Source organism: Emydura macquarii, unplaced genomic scaffold, assembly GCF_026122565.2.
Source record: "Emydura macquarii macquarii isolate MOO-44397 ecotype Brisbane River unplaced genomic scaffold, CSIRO-AGI_Emac_v2 contig_3451, whole genome shotgun sequence".
NCBI classification, from domain to species: domain Eukaryota; kingdom Metazoa; phylum Chordata; order Testudines; family Chelidae; genus Emydura; species Emydura macquarii.
In genome coordinates this window covers 7,982,016-8,008,164 of record NW_027133588.1, presented here as the reverse complement: position 1 = coordinate 8,008,164, position 26,149 = coordinate 7,982,016, and the positions used below count along the sequence as shown (strand labels likewise).

The 26,149-nt window shown below is 46.8% G+C and overlaps 1 protein-coding gene and 1 long non-coding RNA gene across 11 annotated transcripts in view; one reads left to right on the top strand and one right to left on the bottom strand.

Annotated features, from left to right (window-relative positions):
• Positions 1–5,206, top strand: part of TJP1 (tight junction protein 1) — a 137,450-nt gene extending 132,244 nt beyond the window's left edge. For all 10 annotated transcript variants that reach the window (XM_067534670.1, XM_067534669.1, XM_067534668.1 and 7 more), the window contains one exon: positions 3,656–5,206. In XM_067534670.1, the coding sequence (XP_067390771.1) occupies positions 3,656–3,750 (95 nt within the window). In that variant the 3' untranslated portion in view covers positions 3,751–5,206. The remainder of the gene's footprint in view (positions 1–3,655) is intronic.
• LOC137144389 (uncharacterized) overlaps positions 1–26,149 on the bottom strand; it is a 53,247-nt gene that overhangs the window by 8,637 nt on the left and 18,461 nt on the right. The window lies entirely within an intron of this gene.

The window sequence follows — 26,149 nt, the reverse complement described above, 5'->3', positions numbered from 1 at the left end:
TCTGTCAAATGACAACTAAGAATAATCCCTGTTTTTAAAGAAAGTGCCTCAGGATCTTAAGTGACCATAAGTGGACATCTCAGTTTGTAAATCGTATCTAAAGTAAATACCACCAAATTACGATCATTAGAACATAAGTGCTTTAGCAAAGTTTCTTAATAAGATTAATAGTTCGAGTGGCTGCAGACATGTATTCCATTTAGATGTACACATGCCCACCACACCAAAGCTGTAGAAATTCGCCTAGCTTACCCCTAGGAGTGGCGCTCACACTCTTTGGTTTGCTGCTTCAGGGTGGTGCTGCCCTGACCCCTCTCAGTTTCTTAATGCCTCAGGCTAGAGTTGGAGCACTCTGAGTAGTGTTTCTTCACACTGCCATTTTTTTTTCTCTCCGTCTTTGAGAACTCCTTGTAAATAGTTTAGTGAGTTGTTTATTGGCTAGTTGTACCATAGGTTAGTTAGCTATAGTTTCCTGATGGAATGTCTTCATCAGGATTTAAACATTGCCCATTGTGGTGTTCATTGGGCCTGGGAGAGGGGCACATTAAGGACAGATGCTCCCTCTAAGTCCAGATGGCAAGGGACTTGAGACTCAAGCAGTGTCTGATGGAGCAAGCCACGAGGCCTAGCTCAGCACAGGAGATGGTACCACCTCCTCAGCTATTGTGGAAGCCACAGTGTGCCAATGTTCCTCCACAGCATTCAGAGGTGGCCTCTACCAGGAAGATAGATGGTTCCTCTTCCTCAGGTCCTCCAAGCAAAAGAATCCTAAAATCATCTGTCTCTAGGCATCCTACCACAACAGCCAGAGTGTGCCTGAAACTATTATGCCATACGGCATTATGTACCTGCACAATGCAGCATGTGAGGTGGTCTCTTCACTCATGGTTGAGGCTTGTCTATTGTCCAAGTTATTCACTAGACATTCTTGTGCTAGGATCTCTGGAAATACCAACAGTGGTGGACAATTCAGGACAATGTGTCAATGGTTCCCTTGTCTACAGAATGTTGGTTACTGGTGCCTCCTTCACAGATTAAGAAGTACATCTGGGATCATTATCAATTCAGAGATTGTGGTTGGAACAAGAAGCATCCTGTCATATCAGTGTGCTGGAACTTGGGCAATATACGTGTGACTGGCCTTTCAGCATCACATCCAGGGAACAATGGTGTACAATAGTCATGGACAATACCACTGTAATGTACTATGTCAACAAGCAGGAAGGAGCCTATTTCAATCAACTTTATCATGAAGCAATAAAATTTTGGCACTTACGCATCAAAGAAAATATTATGCTAGTAGTGGCTCACTTACCTGGCTCTCAGAATCAGTTGGCTGGTCACCTTAGCAGAACCTTTTCAGACAAACAAGTAAAAACATTGTGCTGAGGGCTCTTTTCCAAAAATGAGGCATCCCTTCCATTGACATTCATGAGAAAGGACAATTGGAACTGTCGTCAGTGCTGTTACTGAATGTGTGTCAGTTCAGGATCCCTCACAGATGGATTTCATTTGAACTGGGGTCAGAATTAGTGTGCCTTCCCTTATCTCTATTATCCTCAAATTCAAATTGGACCATGCCATGCTGATCCTGAGTGCACCAGCGTGGCTGAGACAATGCTGGTTCTCTGATCTCCATATGCAATCAATTTAACCTCCGAAGTCTTTCCCTTGTCTCCCCGACCTATTGACTCAACATCATGGCCAGGGTGTTCATCCGGACAGTCTACACCTTACGGTGTAGATGCTGTGTGGCTAGACAAGGAGGGCGTGCAGTGTTTGGAGGCAGTTAGGAAAGAATCATCTACGAGAGCCATCTACTTGTCTAAAAGGAAGCAGTTTTTTGACTTGGGTAACCTCTAAGGGAATTCATCATATGTCAGCCCAGATTAAGAACATTTTGGACAATTTTTTGCACTTGAAATCTTCAGACCTGTCTCTCAGCAACTTGAAAGTTCATTTGGCTGTGATTTCAGCTTTCCACACTCCTGTTTGGGGAAGTCAGTATTTTCAAATCCTATGGCAGGGATATTTCTGAAAGGCACTGTCTGTCTCTTCCCACTAGTGAAGAAAATAGTTCCATTGTGGGACCTTAATATGGTGCTGACAGCATTAATGTGTTCACTGTTAGAGCTGATAACATGCTCATTGGCTCTCCTCTCCCAGAAGACTATGTTCCTGGTAGCTATCACATCTGCTAGGCAAGTCCGTGAATTACAGGTCTTAATAGCAGATCCCCTGTACACTAAATTTTGCAAAGAGAAGATAGCTTTAAGGCCACACCCAAAATTTCTGTGAAAAGTGATATCTGTTTTGCCTTAATCAGGCATACTTACCTGTATTTTTCCCCCCAAACTACATTTGGATGAAGAAGACCATCACCTTCATACCTTAGATGTGAGAAGGTACTTGGCATTTTATCTGGAAGGGACTAAACCATTTTGTTCATCACCTCATCTATTTATATCTTACACTGAGTGGATGAAAGGATAATTGGTCTCAGCTCAAACCATTTGTAAATGGGTAACTCTCTCTATTACTATGGCATCGTAAGCAACTTAGATTACGTCCCCAAAGTCATTATGGGCTCATTCACCAAGAGCTTAAGCAACATCAATAGCATTTCTTAAATGTTTCCATAGTGGATATCTGCAGAGTTGCAATGTGGTCTTCAGCTCACACCTTTGCTAGACATTCTATCACCACGGCATCAAGGGCTGATGCAAACTTTTTGAAGGCAGTTCTGCAGTTGCTTTTTAAATAGACTCTGAGCCCACCTCTTCATTGAATGGCTTGAGTCACCTGAGTGGTATATATATTTCTGCAGCCATTCGAAGAAGAAAAGATGAACTTACCTGTGTTGTAGTTGTTCTGCAAGATGCGGATGCAGACATATTCAATAACTCACCTTCTGTCCCCTCTGCAGCAGAGTTTCCAACCTAAGATTTGGTGGCGAGGAAGTGAGGGGGTTGGGGCAGTAGCACCTGAGGGGCTATTAAGCAAAAGGCACAAGCACCATCCCTACTGGTACTGTTAGGCATATTTCTCGGGCTTTGGTGCGCCAGGCACACACACCTGCGTGGTACATGTTTGCATCCACATCTTGAAGAACAATAGTCATGACACAGGTAAGTAAGCATCTTTTTTCAGTCAGTTATACTGCACTATTGCTATATTGAGTTCAGATACAAAATAATTATGTACACAAAGTAGAATAACCCCATCTTGAGTTTTGACTCATCTTTGTTTAAAATTATGAAATGATTTTAAATCAGTCATTCTTGTAGCCTTGTAAAATGTCCTTATTTTCTGGCTTTTAATACGAAACTCCTGTAAGTATCCAATATAGATTAGAGTTTTGATCATTCAAAGGGAAAGTACTATGTTGGTGCTGCTGCAGAGCAAATCTGTTGTGCATGTACAACAGTCCTTGAATGCCACCAAGTTTGCTTTGAATTACCACAACAATCAGCAGTTTACTATATTAAAACTGTACCATCCTTGGACTCCTTCTGAATAAAATACAAACTATAGTTTTCAGTGCAAAACATGTTGATTCTGAACTAAAAGGTACTATCCAAAAACATGGTTCTTTCAAAATGTACACTGTTTGACATTGGATTCTAAACACCAACATTATGTTTTCCTTCCACAGGTGACCCCAAAACCTGGCAGAACAAGTCTCTTCCTGGCGATCCAAACTATCTTGTTGGCGCAAACTGTGTCTCAGTCCTAATTGACCACTTCTAATCCTTAAATTAGCTGACTGAGTAAATAATGTGAAACTGAGATGGACCTTAACATATAAATTGAAATGCTCTATCAAGTATTAACAGAACTTAGTGTTTAAGCATCTTGCTTTAACTAACAATGGTTAGCAAGTACACTCTTGAACCATGGTCAGCATACATGCCACAAACAGGAAGTGTACTATGAAAAAAGGTGGGGTTTTTGTAGGTTCTGAATGTTGGGATTTTTTTTAAATGGACACAGCTAATGTTTCATTGTTAAAACTTTAAAATACCAATGAAGCAATGGAATATATACAGAAGAAATGAATTTAGTTTATAGTCCACTAGTTGGAATACAAGATTTGGCATGGTTTTTTTATTTTTGGGGGGGTTGGTGGTTTGGGTTTTTTTTTTTTTTTTTAACCTGTGCGTTAAAATACACAAAACTATATTTCAGTCTCTGGTTTTTAGATGGCGTTTTTGGTGTACATGTCCCATAAAGTAGTGGTAAACTTTTGACTAGCACAACTTAGATGTTTTCCTCTACTGTGAGGCTTATACAAGCACGTCTACTTACTGTACATGAAAACATTGTTAGTTTTCTTTGTCATGGGAAAGATAGAAAGCATGTGAGATGACTATGGTTCAGTTGCCTCTGTGGATTTGTAAATTAACCAACCACACGTTACGACAGACATATTAACCAGCAGGGATGCCTTATCCTCATGTTTTTAATAGTCTTAGGTCTCATAGTTCTCGTATTACTAAGTTTGTATGGCTTTTGTGCTCAACTAGATAATATATCATGAAACAGATTGACAAAGTGACTTATTGTGAACTTGCTGGTTTAGAGAACAAGTACTGTTTGTGTTCATCAACCAGAAAAGAACCAGAAGAAAATGATGGTATGTTTTCTGCTATGCATTTGAAAATTTATAGATGCTATAGAATGCCTGTATATAATGCGTGCATACCACTTTTGTTCTTGGTTTGTAAATTAACTTTTATAAGCTTTACCTTTTTATATATAAATATATATAAAAACAAAACAAAGTTTCTTAAGGATATCTTTGTATTCTCATACCTTTTGAGCCTTGAATTTTGACATCTGCAGCAATAAAGCAGCATTTCTACAATATACAAACAAGGACATTTTTTTAAAATGCACAATGTTGTTACCTTTTTAAGTGCTGCATTTGAAGAATATAACTCGGAATTCTCTAGTTTGAGTAAATCTTGAAAAATATCCCTACTGTAATTTGTGATAAGGATGCTATACTATGTGCCCTGAAATGTATTTTTTTACTAATAGACAATTTATTATGGCACATCAGCACTACTACTGTTTAGATAATATACCACTGCATTCTGTTAATCAGTTATTAGCTATTCAGGTGTGGCTGATTTTTTCTTTGCAGTTATTAAAATTACACATTTCTAAATATACAGAATAAAACTGTTTTTAAAATAACAAAGGAGATTTTCAGTATCTTATTGTTTTCAAAATGCATTTGTGCACAATTCCAAATCAGTTTAGCTTTATTTTTAAGACCAGATTCTGCCATCCTTACTCATGCTAAGTAAAACTTTACTTTTGTGAGAATCCCCCTTGAATAGTCTGCACTCTTACCGCAAATCAATCAAGGTGCAACTGTGGAGTGAATCCAGTGGGGCTACTCAAGGAGTAGGGTATACTCAAAGCAAGTATGGGTGGCAGAATTGTGCCATGAATTGCCATGGTTACATTAGGTTCTTGATTGTATCAACTGTGCGAATTACTTTCTAAAACATACTGGCAAGTTAGCAATCACATTTTCATTTCCTGAGATCTACTCCAAAGCTTAAGGGAATTGTCCTATAGAGGGAAAATCCATTATTGGTTTGGCACTTAGAAGGTCCTCAATAGGCTTACAAGCTATCTTATGTCTAAAGCCAAAAGTTTAGAAGAGGATTTACACTAAATAAAAGCCAACTGTCCCTTGGGTACATTTAGTATAAAAGAAAAATCATGCCCTTTGGTTGCTCCAAACTGATTTAAATAATACATGTACACAAACTTAATGGGCTGCATAATCTGCACAGTATTTTTCTGGTTTAAAACTTAATATATTTCACTAGAATTACACAGGCATGGCTGTCACTTGAGTGTTCAGTCACTGATGATCAAGGCATAGTCTCTTAATCAGGTTAAAATGACTTAAGACGAAAGTGCTTCCATTCTAAGTCTTGTTCTTACTAGGTAGATAATTAGCAGACAATGCAATCCCTCAAGCCCTTTGTGCATTAGAAAACACTGCTGATGCTTGCAATGGCTTAGATGAACTGTTGAAACTGAAGTGTCCAAACTAGTATTAAATGTGTCCAGCATATCTAAGCACAGCATTTTCTCCACTTATTTCAGTAGTTGCATATTATGGGTCCCCATGTCGGGTTTGTGGTAGTTGGAACCCAGAGCAGAAGAAATCTGTAACCATTTTTAACACGAGCGGTGAACTCCAACATACACATTTACAGAAGCTGTCCAGCAGCTAGAAGTAAGAGATCAGTGAGGTGAATACAAGACACTGCAAACGGTAGTCATTAACGGGGCTGCAAACACCTGGTAGGATTATATGCCATTTGAACCACTTGCATCAGTACCATTGTAGTGGGGACAATTGCAATATAATGCAGAGTACAACTGTGGGTTTTACTTTGAATAAGTGCAGTTACCGTGGTGCTGGTAACACTTGTATGCTGCTGAAAGCACTTGTGTGTAGATGGGTGTTAGATAAAGCAGGTGCTCTAAGTCCAAAAATCTATAATGTAGATATGGTTTCAAAAGGAAGAGTGGATTAGAGAGCAGGTAGGTTAATCTTTTTTAAAGATGATTAGAGTGAAACTTAGAAGTAGGTAACAGAGACCTGAGGTTGGGGTGGAGGGGTGTCTGGAGTACTTTTCTGCTGCTTTACTGTATATAGGGTGGCCTGAAATGACCCTCTTAATTGAAAGGGGAGAGGAAGGGGGTGTTGCTATTCTGGCTTTTTTATTTGAAATTCAGATCCTGTCCATCTTGGAAGATGGACTGGCGAAGTACAAGATTTGAGTGAAAACTGAGCAAGTATGAGGGGAAGAGAGATTTTAGTCTATTTAAAATGCTGGGTTTGGTTTTAACACCACTGATTTAATTTCAACTGACTAACATTTTGTTAAATATTCAACACTCACCTTCCATAAGATGTGAGATCTCACAAGTATCTTCTGAGACCTCCCCACATGTCCTCCAGCAAAATAAAGACCAGAGTTAACATTCCTGATATTAGTAATTTTGATGCACATTCATGAATATAAAGAGAGAAAAGGGCACCAGACACCTTTAAAGATGCGTTGCAGATCACCTTTAAGCCCAGAGAGAAGAGCAAAGAAGAAAAGCCAAACCATACCGATGGACGCAGCACTGAAGATGAGCAGTTAACAAGACAGAGGGTATAAAAAAAAAATTTGATTTCAATAGGTGATTATCTTTCTTCACTTCAAACATTTCATGCAGTATCTTGCCCTTAGTATCGGGTGGAATTTGATTTCACATCCAACAGGAAGATGTTGGAATTTAGAGCTCTGAGCAGGAATTTACTCATCTGATTTTGAACCAGATACCACAAAAGATTAAAATGGTGTATTCCAATCTTTTAATGTTCCCAGTGGGAGGCGTAAAAAGCAATATATCTCAAGACATGCATACCTTCTAACAGATGCAACTTTATTAAACCAGCTATAGCAGAAAACCAGTAGATACCTTTGGAAACCAACAAGTACAGTATTGCAATTAGCCAGGCCAAAAAAATCCCACACCCCTACCATTATATGCTCAACTTTACTGTTCGGGTTCCTTTTTATTGCTTCCCATCCTTCCTCTTTGTTGCCTCTGTAGTTTGTAAGCTCCTTGGAGTAGAAAACTTGTCTTCAAAGTGCCATATAAAAAAGAAACTATTTCCCTGAACCTGTGAGCTAGATCCATTAAATACAGTATAAATGGTTTCAAACAGGGAAGTAGCAAAATCTTTAAGAGGACTTCTATACTGCAATAAAAAACACACAGCACTGAGTTTCAGAGCCTGAGTTAACTGACTTGGGCTCATGGAGCTAAAAAGAGCAGTGTAGATGGGGGCTTCAGCTGGAGTCTGAGACCCTCATCCCCAGCAGGGTCAACATCAGTGCATTACACCGAAGGTTTTGTTGGCATAGTTATGCTGGTCAGGAATGTGTTTTTAAACAAAACAAAAAACAAAAACCCACACTCCTGACTCAGGTAGTAATGCCAATATAATATTCTAGTTTCTGCACTTAATCTGCATGTATTTGCTGTCTTAGGGCTGGTCTACACTGCAAACTTATATCAGGGGAGTGAAAAATCCACATGCCAGAGAGATGTAGCTATAATGACCTAATCCCTCAGTGTAGACCGTGCTAGGTTGATGGAAGAATTCTTTTGACTTAACTATCGCTGCTCAGGGAGATGGATTAATTACAGCAATGGGAGAACCCTTCATTGTAGACCTGCTACAGCAACAGAAGTGCTACAGCAGCATAGCTGCCACTGTACCACTTTTAAGTGTAGACGTAGCCTCAGTCCCTGCACCTGGTTCTCGACTTGCTGCCATGGCGAAACAGGCTATAGTGACCGCTTTAAACTTCCATGCTTTACTGAACAAACCTGCTTTTAATCCTTGCTCCTCACCCTCCACCTAATTTGTAGTCATGTCAGAGGGAACAGGAAATCAGTCCCTGACCTCAAACTCTTCCTTCTCTGCTGTGGGGCTGCTGACGGGCTGTGGGTTAGTACAAGCCAACTTAGCTGGAAGGGGTGTTATGAGGAAATGGCCAGCTTTCCTCTTGCTTACAGCACATCAGGAAGTTTCTAATTTCTTTCATACCTGGATTAAGTTGGGAGCATGTAAGACGTGCTTGCTTCCCTCCAACTAGGCATACATTTGAGACCCAGGATTTGAAGCCAGAGATCAGGTGGGGATCAGGGATGTAGGAAACGGGTGGGGTGGGATACACACGTGGGGACAGATAAGAGAAGCGTAGCAGTGGGTGGGGTCTGTGGACATTAGATGGGTCACAGATGCCATGCTGCCCAAGTCAATATCTGGATTACCTTACACCATCTCTCCCCACTGTTGGGAACAGTGCGTCAGTCAACACTTTATCACCCTGGACAGTATCGGATCTCTTAACTGGTAGCGCTAAAGGTTCAGCAGCATGTGCTACAGCCACTGAGACATTTAGCCATAATTATCTCTAGTGATTTGGAATCTGATTTGTACTATTACAATGTGGCCTTGGTACTGAAACTACTCTACCCTAACACTGCAGCCAATTATTTGACGCTACCTTGTTCAGTTTACAACACAGCTCTGCTGGCACATGCGACTGGCTGTCCTGGCAGCACAACTCTATCTAGTCCTTTTCCGAGGCATTGCAGCAGTTACGCTTCAAGCTTGTAGGACAAGGACCTCTATAATCTGCTTTTCCAGTCTCTGTGGCGCTGGCCCATTCCACTCCTTTCAGCCTCTTCAGTAAGCAGAGGGGGCTCTGCTATTGCTGCAAGATGAGGAGAAAAATATTGACATGAAGCTTACATCTTTATCTATTGATAAGCCCAGCTCTCAGCCATGGGGCTGGAATGCCCCCAACTGGCTTGATTTTTCTTGGGTCTGCCTGAACATAACAGATGTTTGTCATCGGACACTTTTTTTCTGGGTTTGAACTGGGTTTTCTCTGCACTGCTGCAAGAATCCACCTAGTTTACTATCATGGTCTGTTTTTGCCTCGGTCACTGTTCTTCTTCAATGAGGATGTCTGCAGTTATTTTCATGCCAGGCAACCCTTCAAGTGTCTAGTTGAGCTTTTGCTGAAACATGTCAGGTGTATGGCCTTTTCTCATCAGAATGCACAGCAATCTGTAATGACTGAAGGATGGTAAAGGTCATAAATTTGCTAAACTCTTCATCCAGCTTTGTTCTGGAACCCATTGCTAACAGACAGTAAAAATGCTGGCTCTAAAAAGAGTCTGGCAAGATATTAGTTGTGGGTAGTGGCATCTTTTCAATGCATGGTACAATGGCTTCGGGTCTAGGCAACTCTATAGTCTGCCTGAGTCTTATTTACAACTACCATGCTGCTTATCCGGGGCTTGTTGGAGTCTTCCACTAACCCTCCTCTTCAGACTCCTTGCAGACTGGACCAAACATTGCCACTGGGATTTTCCTAAATAAGTGCACCAGCTCATCCTGTGAATCTGTTTCTAGCCACAGTTCTCTTTCCAGAGACCCATTACCATTGGAAACATTCCAATATTTTAAGACTCTGAATTGTCCATGGGACTAATCCTGTGCATATGAAGCTTTGGTGCAGAACCCTGATCAGATCCATGGCCTGAATAGCTGTATTCCCTAAAAGAGGGGTGGTCATGGGCAATTTCTATCCACTACTACAAACTTCAGTTGGTATCCTGTTTATCAGGCTGTTAATGTGAAAACTCTTCTCCTACTGGCAGCATTGTGCTCTTGATATTTATTATGAGAGGCTGCCTTGTGCAATGGTCACGTCCCGCTCCAGTTCACTTGGGGCGCTCAAGTAGCGTAAGACCCCACTGTGTAGCTGAAGCTTCACGTGGTGATTCTGTGTTTGTCTGTGTGCACTGCTGTTGGTATTGTACCCCATTGCTACTCACAAACATATCCTCTCTGGCTGCAGAGCCACCAACTCACTGCATGACCGCCTATGCTGCTAGAAGATTGTTTCCCCACTCACTGCAGCCCAAACAGGGCAATTTTCTTTCATCCACGTGTGTTGTCTGACAGAGTAACTACAACTCACTTTGGGTCTGAGCCTTACTGCCCGGATTCTAGCCTGCTGCCACTTGCTTTTGCCCCTCAGCATCAGCCATTCTGAATAGGTGGTGTGTTAATTAATTATTTAAAGATGATTTGCTCTTCATGTATAGAAGGATCATTATTGGAGGAGACAGGTTTCATCATGCAGTTCTTCTCCACGCTATCTTTTTGGAAGATTTAATTTTACACTCGCTGTTTTTAAGAGCTAAATTTATTGGGAGACAGGCCAATAGAAGGTTTTCACTCACTTTTGGCAAATTGCACTAATATGTATTCAATCTCTCTTCCACTGTTTTCTCTTGTGCCCTATTCTCCCACACTCATGCCTAGCTCCTTACATGATGGATCACCTGTAAGTAAGGCTGTTTTTGTCATTGCTGGCAAGAGAGTCATGGATTTCTGGTTTTAAAATAACATCCGTGACTTGACATTTGGGGATTGCAGTGGCCGTGATCATAACTGCTGAACCAGTTTCATCAAGATCAGTGAGGGCTGCCAGTTTTAAAATTTTACCTGTAATGAGAGGAGGGGGAGAGAACAGGATCTCTCTGACAGGTTAGTGGTTTGTCATAGATTGCCATAAATGCTACTGTTGCTGCAGTTTTAAAAAGTCAAGTTTCATGGCTGGTTTGAGAAATTCTTGTGGTATGGCTGCTCTTGCTGCCTCTGCAGAGGTCGAGGGGGGGGGAAAACATTGCAGACATCATCCGGCTCCTCCAGCAGTTTGTCCCCTCGAGGGCACTGGAGACGTCGGCACTGCCACTCGTTGTCTTCATCGTCTTGGGGCCGTTCATCACCCCGGAGCCACAAACGGCAGCAGGTGCAGATGCCAGCACCGGCGTGGCCCCAGGGCCCCTGGCAGTGGCCATACTGGGGGCCTTGGGGTGCCCAGATGAGGCCAAGGGACCACCTCAGTCCATTCCTCGGTGGCCCAGCCAGTGCCCCCACCACCGAGCCACCTGGAACAGGGCCACCCCTCGGATGAGGGGTCAGACCCTGAGGAGGCCCCTCCACGGGGCCCCTTCCACAGTCGTCGTCCTCGTCTCCTGATGAGGCGACTGCCGGGACCGCAAGGCCCCCCTTTTTGATTTCCGGGCCCATCAAGACCTCCTAATGAGGGTGGCAGGAAATTTAAACCTGGAACTTAAGGAGATGTCCGAGGAGGAGGACCCCCTCTTTGGGGTATCCGGGTTGGCAGGACCCTCTCGAGTCGCCCTGCCCGTTCATGAGAGGCTGATGAAGATTGCCAAGGCCCTCTGGCAGACCCCATCTTTGGTGGCCCCCACCTCCAAGGGCGCCGAACGTAAATATTATGTTCCCAAGAAGGGATTTGACTTTCTCTACAATCACCCCGCCCCGGGCACACTCCTGGTGGAGGCCACTAATCAGCGAGACCGCCAGGGCAACACCCCTAAAGACAAGGACAGCAAGAAGCTGGACTTGTTCGGCCGCAAAATGTACTCCACGGCGGCTCTGCAGCGGAGGGTTGCAAACCATCAAGCGCTCCTCGGGAGACACAACTTAAATGTGTGGTCGTGGCTGCAGAGGTTCCAGTCAGGGTTACCCACGGACCAGGCCGCAGACTTCACCACTGTGTCCCAGGAAGGCGTGGCGGTAGCGAATGCGGCCTTGCAATCTGCCAGCGATGCAGCGGACACCGCCAGCAGGGCGATGGCTTCAGCCATCGTCATGCGCCGCTGCTCCTGGCTCCAAGCTTGTCGCAGGAGGTCCAACAGGCCATACAGGACCTCCCCTTTGACGGCACTGGCCTCTTCTCAGAGAGGACAGATGAGAAGCTTCATGCCCTGAAGGACTCGCGAGCCACCCTAAGGTCCCTTGGGCTCTACACCCTGCAGGCCTCAAGACGCCAGTCTCGGCCTCAGGCCCAGAGGCAGCCTCAGCCTCCACCCAGGCCGCCCACCAGACCCGCCCAGCCCAGGAGGGGTCGGGACCGTTACAGGGCCCCCAACCACCTTGACCACCTGGGGTCCTCGGCGGGGCCTCAGCAAGGCCCAAGCAATGGCAATAACAATAATAAACAGTTTTGATGGTCTGCACGAGGGTGGGACTCCTCTTTTCCCCCTGGATCTCTCCTGGCCCTTTGCCCACAGGCTCTGGCCGTACTACGCAGAATGGGAAATCATCACCACGGACGACCGGGTCCTCGGGGTAGTCCTCAGGGGCTACGCCCTTCAGCTTACGGCCTTCCCCCCACCCTCTCCCCCTACCCAGTCCCTCTTCAGGGACTCAGCTCACAAGCAACTCCTTATACAGGAGGTCAACTCCCTCCTCTTGCTCGCAGCCGTAGAAGAAGTTCCTCCACATGAATGGGGGAGGGGATTTTATTCACGGTACTTCCTAATCCCCAAGGCCAAGGGGGGCCTGAGGCCAATCTTAGACCTCCGCCATCTGAACAGGTTCATCAGACGCACCAGTTTTCACATGGTTTCCCTAGCGTCCATCATTCCCACTCTAGATCCAGGGGACTGGTATGCTGCCTTCAACCTCAAGGATGCTTATTTCCACATCACACTCCTTCCCGGTCACAGAAGGTTCCTCAGGTTTGTGGTAGCTGGCTGCCACTACCAATTTGCAGCCCTGCCCTTTGGCCTCTCGTCCGCCCCCAGGGTCTTTACAAAATACATGGTGGTGGTAGCGGCCAGCTATTCCCATACCTGGATGATTGGCTGATTCAGGGCAGGTCCAGGGCCCACGTGGAGAACAGCCTGACTCTCACCTGCGCCACATGCACCAGACTGGGGCTGCTCATCAATGAGCAGAAGTCCACGCTCACCCCGGTGCAATGCATAGAGTTTATAGGGGCCACCCTGGATGCCACCCAGGCCAGGGCCTTCCTCCCACGGCCTCAGTTCAAGACCATGGCCGCCATAATCGCTGATCTGCACAGGTCCCCCACGCCGACAGCCAGGCACTGCCTCCAGCTGTTGGGACATATGGCGGCATGTACATATGTAGTGTGGCTGGCTCGTCTGAAGCTCAGGCCTCTCCAAGGGTGGCTGGCCTCGGTATATGTACCTGCCAGACACTCGCTAAACAGGGTGGTCACGATTCCCACCCAGGTACTGTCCTCCCTGGACTGGTGGCGGAACCCGAGAGAGGTTCTGAAGGAGGTTCCCTTCAGTGACTTTAATAACGGACGCCTCAGACGTGGGGTGGGGGGCCCACATCAGCAAGGACCTGAGAACCCAGGGGCTCTGGTCATCAGACGAAAGGGCTCTCCATATCAATGTCAGAGAGCTCAGAGCAGTCCGTTCAGCCTGCAAGGTCTTCCTCAGGTTCTACGTGAACAGGCGGGGGGCGCTCCTCGGCTCTCTGCCAGAAGGCTATTCGACTGTGGGACCTCAGTGAGGCACGACTTTCATTTATCTGCCTCTCACCTCCCGCGAGTCAGGAACGACGAGGCGGACCGCCTCAGCAGGTCGTTCTTACCCCGCCACGACTGGTCCCTGCACCTCAAGTTGATGACTTCAATTTTCCGAAAGTGGGGGGTTCGCCCACTGGACCTGTTCGCATCGTCCTGGAACAAGAAGTGCCGGAGGTTCTGCTCGCTCCAAGGTCGCGAGCCGGGCTCCCTCTCCAACGCATTCCTGCTAAACTGGACGGGGACCCTCACATGTGTTTCCCCCCATTCCTCTGCTGCCCAAAGTCCTCTTAAAGACCAAGAGGGACAGAGCAGACATCATACTGATTGTGCCAGCCTGGCCGAGGCAGCACTGGTAAAGCATGCTGCTCAACCTGTCCATCGACACGCTGATCCCGCTCCCGAGGCGCTACGACTTGCTCTCCCAGGACCAGGGCCGCCTGCTGCACCCGGACCTGGACTCCATCCACCTGACGGCATGGAGACTCTCTGGCTGACGGAGAGGGCCTGCTCCATATAGGTCCGGCAGGTTCTGCTCGGTAGCAGAAAACCTTCCACTCAAGTGGTGTACCAGGCTAAGTGGAAGCGTTTTACCGTTTCGGCAGAGTCCTGGGGCATCCCACCGAGCTGTTCGCCCATACAGGTGATTTTGGAGTACCTGCTCCAGCTGAAGCTCCAGGGCCTGGCACTGGCCTCCCTCAGGGTACATCTGGCGTCCATCTCGGCCTTCCACCAGCCAATGGAAGGACGATCCCTGTTCTCCCACCCCATGTCAGTCAGGTTCCTCAAGGGAGTAGAGAGGCTTTATCCGCAGGTCCATGACCCGGTGCCTCCCTGGGACTTGAACCTGGTCCTCACCATGTTGACAGGACCCCCCTTCGAGCCCATGGCTACATGCCCATTGCTCGTCCTCTCGTGGAAGGTAGCCTTCCTGGGGGCCATTACATTGGCTAGGAGGATCTCCGAGATAAGAGCTTTAACCTCGGAGCCCCCCACATGGTCTTCTGCAAAGACAAAGTGCAGCTGAGACCCCAATCGGCCTTTCTGCCTAAGGTGGTGTCTCAGTTTCACTATAACCAGGATATCTTCCTCCCCGTGTTCTTTCCTAAACCGCACAGTTCGGAGGAGGAGCGGAGATGGCACTCGCTGGATGTCAGACGAGCCCTGGCCTATTACACTGAGTGGACCAAGCTGTTCCGGAAGTCAGTGCAGCTGTTTGTGGCAGTGGCGGACCGGATGAAAGGCTCACCTGTCTCCACCCAGCGCATCTCCACATGGATCACCGCCTGTATTAAAACCTGCTACGAGCGGGCGAAGGTGCCGCTTCCAGGAGCTGTGACAGCGCACTCAACCGGAGCCCAGGCCTCATCCGCGGCCTTCCTGGAGCGAGTGCCCCTGCAGGACATCTGCAAAGCAGCTACCTGGTCACCGGTGCACACCTTCACGTCCCACTACGCCATCGTGCAGCAGGTGAGAGAGGATGCGGGCGTCGGCAGAGCCGTGCTGATGAGAGCAGCTCACAGTTAACTCCTACCCACCTCCAAGGTGTGGCTATTTAATCACCTATATTGGAATGGATATGAGCAATCACTCGAAGAGAGAAAACAGGGTTACTTACCAGTAACTGTTGTTCTTCAAGATGTGTTGCTCATATCCATTCCACACCCACCCTCTGTCCCCACTGTCGGAGTCAGCAGAAAGAAGGGACTGAGGGCCCGTGGGGTTGGCAGCGCCCTATGTACCGCAGCATGAGCGTGGCACTCCAGGGGATGCCTGAGCCGACCCTATGGGGCTTGCTAAGGGGAAAAAGTTCTGGGAATCTGTGCACGGGGCGCGCACACACCTGTATTGGAATGGATATGAGCAATACATCTCGAAGAACAACAGTTACTGGTAAGTAACCCTGTTTTCCTGCCCCATCCCTGACAACACCCCCTCTCTCCCCCAATTTGAGACTGTGGAGTTTTATGCGCTTAATTACATGGATTATACATTAAGATACAGTTCAAAGACAAGAAAAATGAGAAGGCGTTCAAAATGTAAATAGTAATATTGCCACCAGCAGTGGAAGTTGTCTCAGATGTTTTATAAATAGCCTCAAGTGGGGTGTGCATTGTGTTAAGAAAGAACAGAATCAACTGCACATCTGCCACCATCCCTTTGCTGCTTCTCCCCCACACTACAATTTGAGGACAGCCTGAATGAATTTAAATGAAAGTCAGGCAGTAATCATCTTGCACCAAAAATTTAATTACAATAAATAAGTCTGTTCTCTCAAACTATTTTCTGCACTCTGAATAAAGACACACACTAAACCCCTCTTTAAAAATATAAGGTTTGGTTCTGCAAACCCCAAATCACACGAGTAGTCCCACTGAAGTAAAAGAGATTACTTGCCTAAGCAAGGTTTGCAGGTCCCGATTCATATACCATGCTTGTTAGAGGTATCAATTCTCTTCATAACAGAATTCTAACACTAAATAAAAAGATTATAGAATATGCCCCGATATTAAGAATTATATATTACGCCTTTCCCTTCTGAAGAAAGCATGTGTTTTAATCAGAAATGCTGGTAAGATCTCGAAATAGTGTAATTTGTTGATCTTTATTTATAGTGGATTGTCTACAGAATAATGTATTAATCACATAAGTAGTAAGAGAAGAGACTGGATCAAAATATTACTACAATGTACAATATGATTTTCCACTTTGAAAGAGGTGCTGTATCATCAGGTTACTATAAACCACCCTAAAAGATTTACCTTTAACTAGAAGAATTACTCAGTCATTTCTTTGTTTCATTATTGATGGTAATATATTACATTAAGTGGTAGACCATCATTCTTCTGATTTTCATTTGTAAAAACATTATTTTGCCATTCATGTGGAGGTCATGCAGATTGTAGATAATAGTCATAGTGCAATCCTTGATTTTTAGGTACCAACATTAAATTGCAACGGTTCTGTGTTTTTAAACATTTAAAAATTTCAGCCAAGCACAGTGAGAAATGATCCCAATTACTGTTTTGTAAACAAAAATTTCAACACTGAATGTAGATAGTCTCAAGTCTTGAATATTCTCAGCAACTTTTTTTGTCAAAACAAAAATGGAAGAGGACTGTCTACATGAAATGAAATCAGGGAATGTTGCATTATTCATGATCACACTGCCTATTGGGAACAGAATATAAGAAAAACTGAATCCAATCAAATGCACTGAATACTAGCAGATTAATTTGACCAAAGATGTTTAAAGAAACATTTATCCTTTAAAATCTTTGTCCTTTTCTAACTAATGTGCTTCCATTTACATCGACAATTTCTACTTCTCCAAGGCCATAAATGAAGTATTCACAGGAGAGAAAAAATGTACACCTTACAGCCAGGAATCATTTATTCTAAGACACAAGGGGACTGAATTTCCCAGCAATGCTAATTTAACATCTCCATGAAATCCCCTTTATTTCCATACCACTCTACCTCCCACTTCTGTCAAAAAGCCCTGCAAACTCTACAGCTCATTAGTGGGGAAAAACAGCCATAATCAAAATAGTCATTAACAAATCTTCAACTATGTTCTCTATGGTCCTGAGCTGCCCTCTTTTGGCCAGGTGGCCTGTCTCTGAACCTCTTCCCCTATGCATGTCAGAAAAAGAGGGCTTGCAGCTAGTTTCAGCAGCTCATCCCCCTCCTCCCCCCGGTTCCCCACATCTTGGCTGCTGTGCTGTTCTCCAGGCAACTCAGCTCTCCACATTTCTGTTTTTGTCTCCACCATGCTCCTTGGCTGCAAGCTGCATTACAGCTCTGGCTCCATGGAAGAGGGCAGAGCAAACACACTGTAATCAAATTAACTCACAATTATGGGAGAATGCTAGAAAACAAGAGGCAACCTGAAACAGGTCCTAGCAAGGCAGAAACAAAACAAAATAGTATGCCTGGGTGCAGTAAAGTGGTGAAAGTCACAGTAAAAATGCTGGATTCCCCATTAGGTTAGGAAAAATGCCAAATTCTGTGGCTGTGGAATTGCAAAATCCACAGGGCTATGACTGAGGTTAACAGGGGAAGTTCACACACCTCAGTGATATTGTTTCAGGCTGTCTGCAAACTCAGGCAGATAACCCTGCACCAGTTTACACTTGGTTATTTCTGCAAATTATAAGTGCTAGAAACTTATTTTTAATAAGAAGTTGCAATTCTAAAGCAAAATACTATGGCCAGGACAAATTCCATGGCTGTGAAATTGGGGCAGGGGGAATTATAGGGTTCTGTTTACAATGTAAACTTTTGGAGCTTTTCTGTGCTGGTTGTGGAAATTGGTTGCATTGTTTTGCTACATTTGAGGTCCTGAAGTCTTCATGTTAAGATCAGCCTCAAACTGGTCAACAAATAGGTAGAGAAAGACATAGCTCTATTACTCTGTTGTGTAGTCCTCACTGAATAATGAGCACATTAAAGGCCAATCTTCTATATCAAATTTCTTTACCTATTTACAAACAGTTTTCCAATCCAAAACAGCTCATATGCCAATAAACGTCAGACAAATTGGGGAGGGAGGGGGAAAGCAATTCCACTATATAAAAAGGGGACATTAGAACAAACCCATAAAACTTGCATTTAATGTTAGAAAAAGCTTTAGAATTATACAAACAGTGAGGAAATGGAACAAGTTGCCAAGGGAGGCTGCAGAATTTCCTTCACTAGAAATATTCAAGGCTAGAAGATTAGACAACCATCTGTCATAGATAGTTTGGGAATAATTAAGTGAAATCTGCCATGATCTAGAGAGATGGACTAGGTTTCTTTATCCTCCATTCTTTTACTCCTTGTTTTGTATTGCCTCTATTGGTCAGTCTGCTCTTCTCTTCCCCCTTTGGTCAATCTTCTCCTGCCAGTAGTTCCTCTCCGCTCTTTGCCTCCTTTCCAATGATTTATAAGCCTACTATGCTGTTCAGTTGTATTAATCAAAATGAGAAAGTGTTTGGATTCAAAAGAAAGACTTCAGGCCTAAGTGACAGATGATATGGTGTCCAGTTTTTGAAAGAGTCAATCCATCCAGAGGTTCTAAGGCAAGTGTATAATGGAAAGACAAGTGTTTTCTGTATGAAATGTACCACTAGTCTGATTCCAGGAATTATATTCAGACGTGCTTAAACATAATTTTGCAAAGGTTATTTTATTTTAATTTGGAATTTAGTTTTAGATACTAACTGAAAATATTATGCACGGACTATAATAGCTATATACTTGTTTATTTTGACCATCTTAACTATATTATTCATTATACAGCCAAAAGTGTTTTGGTTTTTTTTAAAAAGACCTGGGCATGGTCTTGCATTACTACGTAGGGACACTGCTTTGAAAAATTGTCAGAGGGTTTAAAAATCAGCTAATAGAAGAGCTCAGTTGCCATCATTCCATCTTATCCTAGTGCCAAGTTTCAGTCTCTGCTTTCAGAGCTTCTTGTTTGGAAATTGTATTTGGAGGAGACTAGTTAAAATAAATACAATCAATTATAGCTCAATCTCTGGGTTATTTGGATTGTAAATTGATGCAGCATTTGGGATGCTTTTGATATTAGTTGGGCAATCAGTTTTAGCCTGCAATACACAGCTGACCCCCCCTTCTCCCCCCCAACACCACCTGTACCTTAATTCAGCTGTGCTAAAGCTTTCTGAGTTGAACTGATTTGCAGGGATGTTGTTGGTGACCCCTTCAGGAAAATTTTCTTTTCTTGTAATGCTCAGAAAATTTCCACTCTGCTGTACACTACATTAGTGTAGTAAAGTGTTTGGGTTTTTTTTAAACTTCCTCAGCCTATTTTAATGACTTATGTCTTCCTTTCTTTTCAGGTTAGCTGCCACCATTTCAGCCCTCCAGGTTTCTTCAGTGCCCAATATCAAAAGGTGTTAAGCTGTGATACTTGAAGTGCTTTGATATTTCTAGCAGTAGTAATACTTGGCAGTAAAGTCTATTAAGCTTGTTCACTTGAGTAGTACTGAAACTACTTCAGTATCTTTTTTTTTCCAAATCACTATGCTTAGTGTCTAAAAGTAGGAAGAGAGCTTTGACAGATTCATGCTTTCTTTGGACAAAAACAAATGACACTGTGGATCATGCATGTCTCCAGCTGTTCTAGTCTATATAAATTCAAGGTCAAGGTAATGGTTACATTTTCTGTGAAAATGTGTGTGTATTATTACTGTCTTTCCACGCTTGAACACTTTCTCAGAGGTACTGAACTTTCCTCTGCATTATAGCTTTCATTTCCAATACTGAAATTAGATCTTCTACTTCGAGTGATTGCTCATATCCATTCCAATATAGGTGAGTGCGCACTCCGTGCACTGGTTCCCGGAACTTTTTTCCCCTTAGCAAGCCCCGTAGGGTCGGCTTAGGGGCCCCCTGGAGTACCGCACTCATGCCACGGTGCATAGGGCGCTGCCGACCCCGCAGGCCCTCAGTTTCTTCTTTCCGCCCGTGACGGATCCTGGAACGTCTGCCTCTTGCTCTACAAAAGTAGCATCCCCTTTGTATACCGTTGTATTTAGTTAAGTGACTGTTTATTAGTGTTAAGTAGTGTAGTTGTTACACGTTTAGTGTTAGATAGATAGATAAGTAGATAGCCTCAGGGCTTAAGGTTGGGCCATGCCTGGCTCAACCGGCTTTAAACCCTGTGCCGCTTGCGGTAAGGTTTTTTCCGTGAGTGACCCTCACGATTGCTGCTTTGGAGAGCAGCATAGAAAGGACAGATGCAAAATCTGTAAGGCCTTCAAACCACGCACCCAAAAGGAGAGGGACGCACGTTTGAGGGCCATACTCATGGAGTCTGCACTTCGGTCTGACTTGGAACCAACGTGTTCCCCTGCGGCACCGAGTGTCTCCTCAGTGTGGAGCGCTTCACCGGCACCGGTGACGACCCACCCGGTGCCGAGAAAGAAGCGGCAGGACACAACGCGCTAGGACTCCCCCGCACCGCCCGCCCGGCCTGGGGGGAGTCAGGAGATGCACCAGCCGCGTGCCATGGGGATTACTCCAGCACCTGCATCTCCTCGCAGGGAGCCTCCCCCAACTCCTGGGGGTGGAGGAGCGCACCTGCAAGGGCTGTCGACACCGGCGGTGTTCGCTGCAGCACGCGCCCTCATGGGCATGCCCACAACTCCGTCCGTCCCCCCCCCCCCTCGACTGAGGGTGCAGGGACCCGCGTCCCGGGGTAAACCCGCGCTGGGTGGCCCTGGTGGGTGGCAGAGACGAGTCGAAGTCTCCCCCTAGCCGGTCACAGAGGGTGGAGAGCGTGGGCTCCCCTCCCAGCTCCGACACTGAGTCATCGAGCTCTTCGACACCGCGGCACCAAGGACGATCGAGAGGTTCATGCAAGAGGCGACGACGATACAGTTCCACCTCGCGTGGGGGTCACAGTTCCAGCTCCAGCACCCCAGCACTGAGTCCAGCTCGGCACCGGTCCAGATCCCCGGCACGCAGCCCGGCACGGATCACGCACGACGACAGAAAGCGCTCGGCACCAGTCCAGATCCCCGGCAGGCAGCCCGGCGTAGATCCCGGTTCCTGAATCCCAACGCGCTTGGCACCGGTCTGGTCTTGGAGCTGGCCAAGGCCCTCTGGCAAACCCCTGCATTGGTTGCCCCTACGTCCAAGGGTGCCGAAAAAAAGTACTATGTTCCCACGGAGGGGTTCGAGTACTTGTATACCCACCCTGCTCCGGGAACGCTCATGGTTGATGCCGCCAACCAACGAGAAAGGCAGGAGTCCCAGGGCAATACCCCCAAGAACAAAGATTACAAAAAACTAGACCTTTTCGGCCGCAAGGTCTATTCTACGGGGGCCCTGCAGCTGAGAATCGCAAATCATCAGGCACTCCTCGGCAGATATAACCTGAACCTCTGGTCCTCCTTACAGAGGTTCACGCAGGGAGTTCCACAGGACCAGGCAGCGGACTTCGCCACTGTTATCGACAAGGGTGCTGCAGTAGCCAGGGCAGCCTTACAAGCAGCCAGCGATGCGGCAGATACTGCCAGCAGATCTATGGCTTCGGCCATTGTGATGCGGCGGTGTTCCTGGCTCTTGTCATCGGGACTATCCCAAGAGGTCCAGCAGTCCATCCAGGACTTGCCCTTTGATGGTGCTGGCCTCTTTTATGAAAGGACCAATGACAAACTGCATGCCCTAAAAGATTCCAGTGCCACATTGAGATCTCTAGGGCTGTACACCCCTTAGACCTCGAAGCGTCAGTCTCAGACACAAGCGCAGCAGCCTGCCCTGAGACCGCCTCCCAGACCCACTCAACCCAGGAGGGGTCGAGATCAGTATAGGCGGCCTAACAGACAGGACCGCCAAGAGTCCTCGACGGGCTCCCAATAAGGCCCGTCCAAGGGGCTCAACAACAAGCGCCAATTTTGATGGCGCGCCCGAGGGTGGCACTCTTACCGTCCCATTGGATCCAACTCTACTGTTCGCCCACAGACTAAGGCCGTACTACACCAAGTGGCAGAACATCACCTTGGACTGCTGGGTCCTCGGTGTAGTCCGCAAGGGCTATGCCCTTCAACTCACAGCCTTCCCCCCAGACTCTCCCCCTACCCCGTCCCTCTTCAGGGACTCCTCTCATGAGCAATTCCTCATACAGGAAGTGAACTTGCTCCTCCGCCTAGGAGCTGTGGAGGAGGTTTCCCCGCAGGAAAGGGGAAAGGGGTTTTATTCACGCTATTTCCTCATTCCCACTTGGGATCCAGGGGATTGGTTTGCTGCCCTCGATTTAAAGGACGCTTACTTTCATATTGCAATCCTTCCCGGTCACAGAAGGTTCCTCCGGTTTGTGGTAGGTGGCTCGCACTACCAGTTCTCGGCCCTACCCTTTGGCCTTTTGTCCGCCCCCAGGGTGTTCACGAAGTGTATGACGGTCGTGGCGGCCTACCTGCGTCACAGAGGGGTTCAGATCTTCCCCTACCTGGACGACTGGCTGATCCGAGGCAAGTCCAGGGCCCATGTGAGGAACAGCCTGGAACTCACCTGCGCAACATGCACCAAGCTGGGGCTGCTCATCAAAGAGCAGAAATCGATTCTCACCCCGGTGCAGCACATAGACTTTATCGGGGCCACCCTGGACGCCACCCAGGCCAGAGCCTTCCTCCCATAGCCTCGCTTCGAGGCGATGGCTGCCATAATCGATGATCTCCACAGGTCCCCCACGACGACAGCCAGGCACTGCCTTCAGCTGTTGGGACACATGGTGGCCTGTACGTATGGGGTGAGGCTGGCTTGCCTCAAGCTCAGACCTCTCCAGGCGTGGTTAGCCTCGGTATATGCACCAGCCAGGCACTCCCTAAACAGGGTAGTCACAGTTCCCACGCAGGTACTGACCTCCCTGGTATGGTGGAAGGACCCAGGGGAGGTGTTGAAAGGAGTCCCCTTCAGGGACTTGACACCCGCAGTAACCCTAATTACGGACGCTTTGGGGGTGGGGGGCGCACATCCGCTCCGACCTGAGCACCCAGGGGCTCTGGTCAGAGGAGGAGATGAGTCTCCATATCAACGTCCGGGAGCTCAGGGCAGTTCGGCTGGCCTGCAAGGTGTTCCTCAGATTCCGGAGGGGCAGGATGGTGCAGGTCCTCACGGACAATACAGCAGCCATGTTCAATATGAACAGGCGGGGGGGAGGCGGGGACACTCCTCGGCCCTTTGCCAGGAGGCCTTGGGACTTTGCGGTGAGGCACGACTTCCACATATCTGCCTCTCACCTCCCTGGGGTCAGGAATGACGAGGCGGACGGCCTCAGCAGGTCGTTTCTACCCCAATACGACAGGTCTCTACACCCGGAGGTGATAAGTTTTATCTTCTGCAAGTGGGGTGTTCCCCAACTGGACCTGTTCGCATCGTCCTGGAACAGGAAGTGCCCAAGGTTCTGCTCCCTCCGGGGTCGCGAGCCTGGCTCCATTTCCGACGCGTTCCTTATAGAATGGACAGGGACCCTCATGTACACGTTTCCCCCCATTCCACTACTGCGCAAAGTCCTCTTGAAGATCAAGAGAGACAAAGTGGACATCATACTGATCGCCCCAGCCTGGCCGAGACAGCACCGGTTCAGCATGCTGCTGGAGCTGTCCATCGCCTCGCCGCTGCCGCTCCCAAGGCGTTATGACCTGCTCTCCCAGGACCAGGGCCGCCTGCTGCACCCGGACCTGGACTCCCTCCACCTGACGGCATGGAGACTCTCTGGCTGACGGAGAGAGAGAGCCTGCTCGGCGCAAGTCCAACAGGTTCTGCTGGGCAATAGAAAACCTTCCACTCAGGTGGTGTACTGGGCCAAGTGGAAGCAGTTCACCTGTTGGGCGAAGTCCCGGGGAATCCCACTGAGCTGCTCGCCCATACAGGTGATCTTGGAGTACCTGCTCCATTTAAAGCTCCAGGGTCTAGCACTGGCCTCCCTAAAGGTGCACCTGGCAGCCATCTCAGCCTTCCACTGGCCAATGGAAGGGAGATCATTATTCTCACACCCCATATCCATCAGGTTCCTTAAAGGGGTGGAGAGGCTGTACCCCCAGGTCTGTGACCCAGTGCCTCCCTGGGACCTGAACCTGGTCCTCGCCATGCTGACAGGACCCCCCTTCGAGCCCATGGCTACATGCCCACTGCTCGTCCTCTCATGGAAGGTATCCTTCCTGGTGGCCATCACATTGGCTAGAAGGGACTCCGAGATAAGGGCCTTGACCTCGGAGCCCCCCTATACTGTCTTCTACAAAAACAAGGTGCGACTGAGACCCCACCCAGCCTTCCTGCCGAAGGTGGTGTCCCAGTTTCATTATAACCAGGATATATTCCTCCCCGTGTTTTTTCCTAAACCACACTGTTCGGAGGAACGGAGATGACACTTGCTGGATGTGAGATGAGCCCTCTCCCACTACATCGACTGGACCCGACCGTTCCGGAAGTCGACGCAGCTGTTCGTGGCCGTGGCAGACCGGATGAAGGGCTCACCTGTTTCCACCCAGCGCATCTCCACATGGATCACCACCTGTATCAGGACCTGTTACGAGCGGGTGAAGGTGCCGCTTCCAGGAGCTGTGACAGCGCATTCAACCAGGGCCCAGGCCTCATCTGCGGCCTTCCTGGAACAAGTGCCCCTGCAGGACATCTGCAAAGCAGCTACCTGGTCACCGGTGCACACTTTCACGTCCCACTACGCCATCGTGCAGCAGGCGAGAGAGGATGCGGGCGTCGGCAGAGCCGTGCTGATGAGAGCAGCTCACCGTTAACTCCTACCCACCTCCAAGGTATGGCTATTTAATCACCTCTATTGGAATGGATATGAGCAATCACTCGAAGAGAGAAAACAGGGTTATTTACCAGTAACTGTTGTTCTTTGAGATGTGTTGCTCATGTCCATTCCACACCCACCCTCTGTCCCCGCTGTCGGAGTCGGCAGAAAGAAGGGACTGAGGGCCCGCGGGGTCGGCAGCGCCCTATGTACCATGGCATGAGTGCAGCACTCCAGGGGGCACCTGAGCCAACCCTACAGAGCTTGCTAAGGGGAAAAAAGTTCTGGGAACCTGTGCACGGGGCACGCACACACCTATATTGGAATGGATATGAGCAACACATCTCGAAGAACAACAGTTACTGGTAAGTAGCCCTGTTTTTTATCACCACACTGTGCATTTTAGTGCACTTTTATGAGTGGAAACTGGTCTTGTTTTTAGCTAGATCAGTTATTGAGGATGGGGGAAAAAATCCATACTTCTAGTCTCACTAGCATCACACCAAACTTATGTCATTAAAAAGCTGAGTTAGTATTTAAATCTTTAGGGAGTAAAACACCAGATCTGTAAATTAAAATAAAATTAAAAAACTTTAAACAAAAAAAAAAAGGATCATGACATGAACACTGGCCTTTAGACTGCCAAAAGATGGCAATCTGCATGCAATATTCATGAAATGTAGCCTAGCAGAGGCATTCAAATCCCGTTGTGCAGCATCTGCAGTCTGCAAATTTGATAAAACTGGACATCTACCAGAATCACTGTGTAAATAATATAAGCAATAGTGCTATCCACATGAATGTATATGACAGCATTTTTATAAATCTGTCTAATATAGAAACAATAGAAGTTGATGTTACTAGATCATATATACACTGTAGTGTT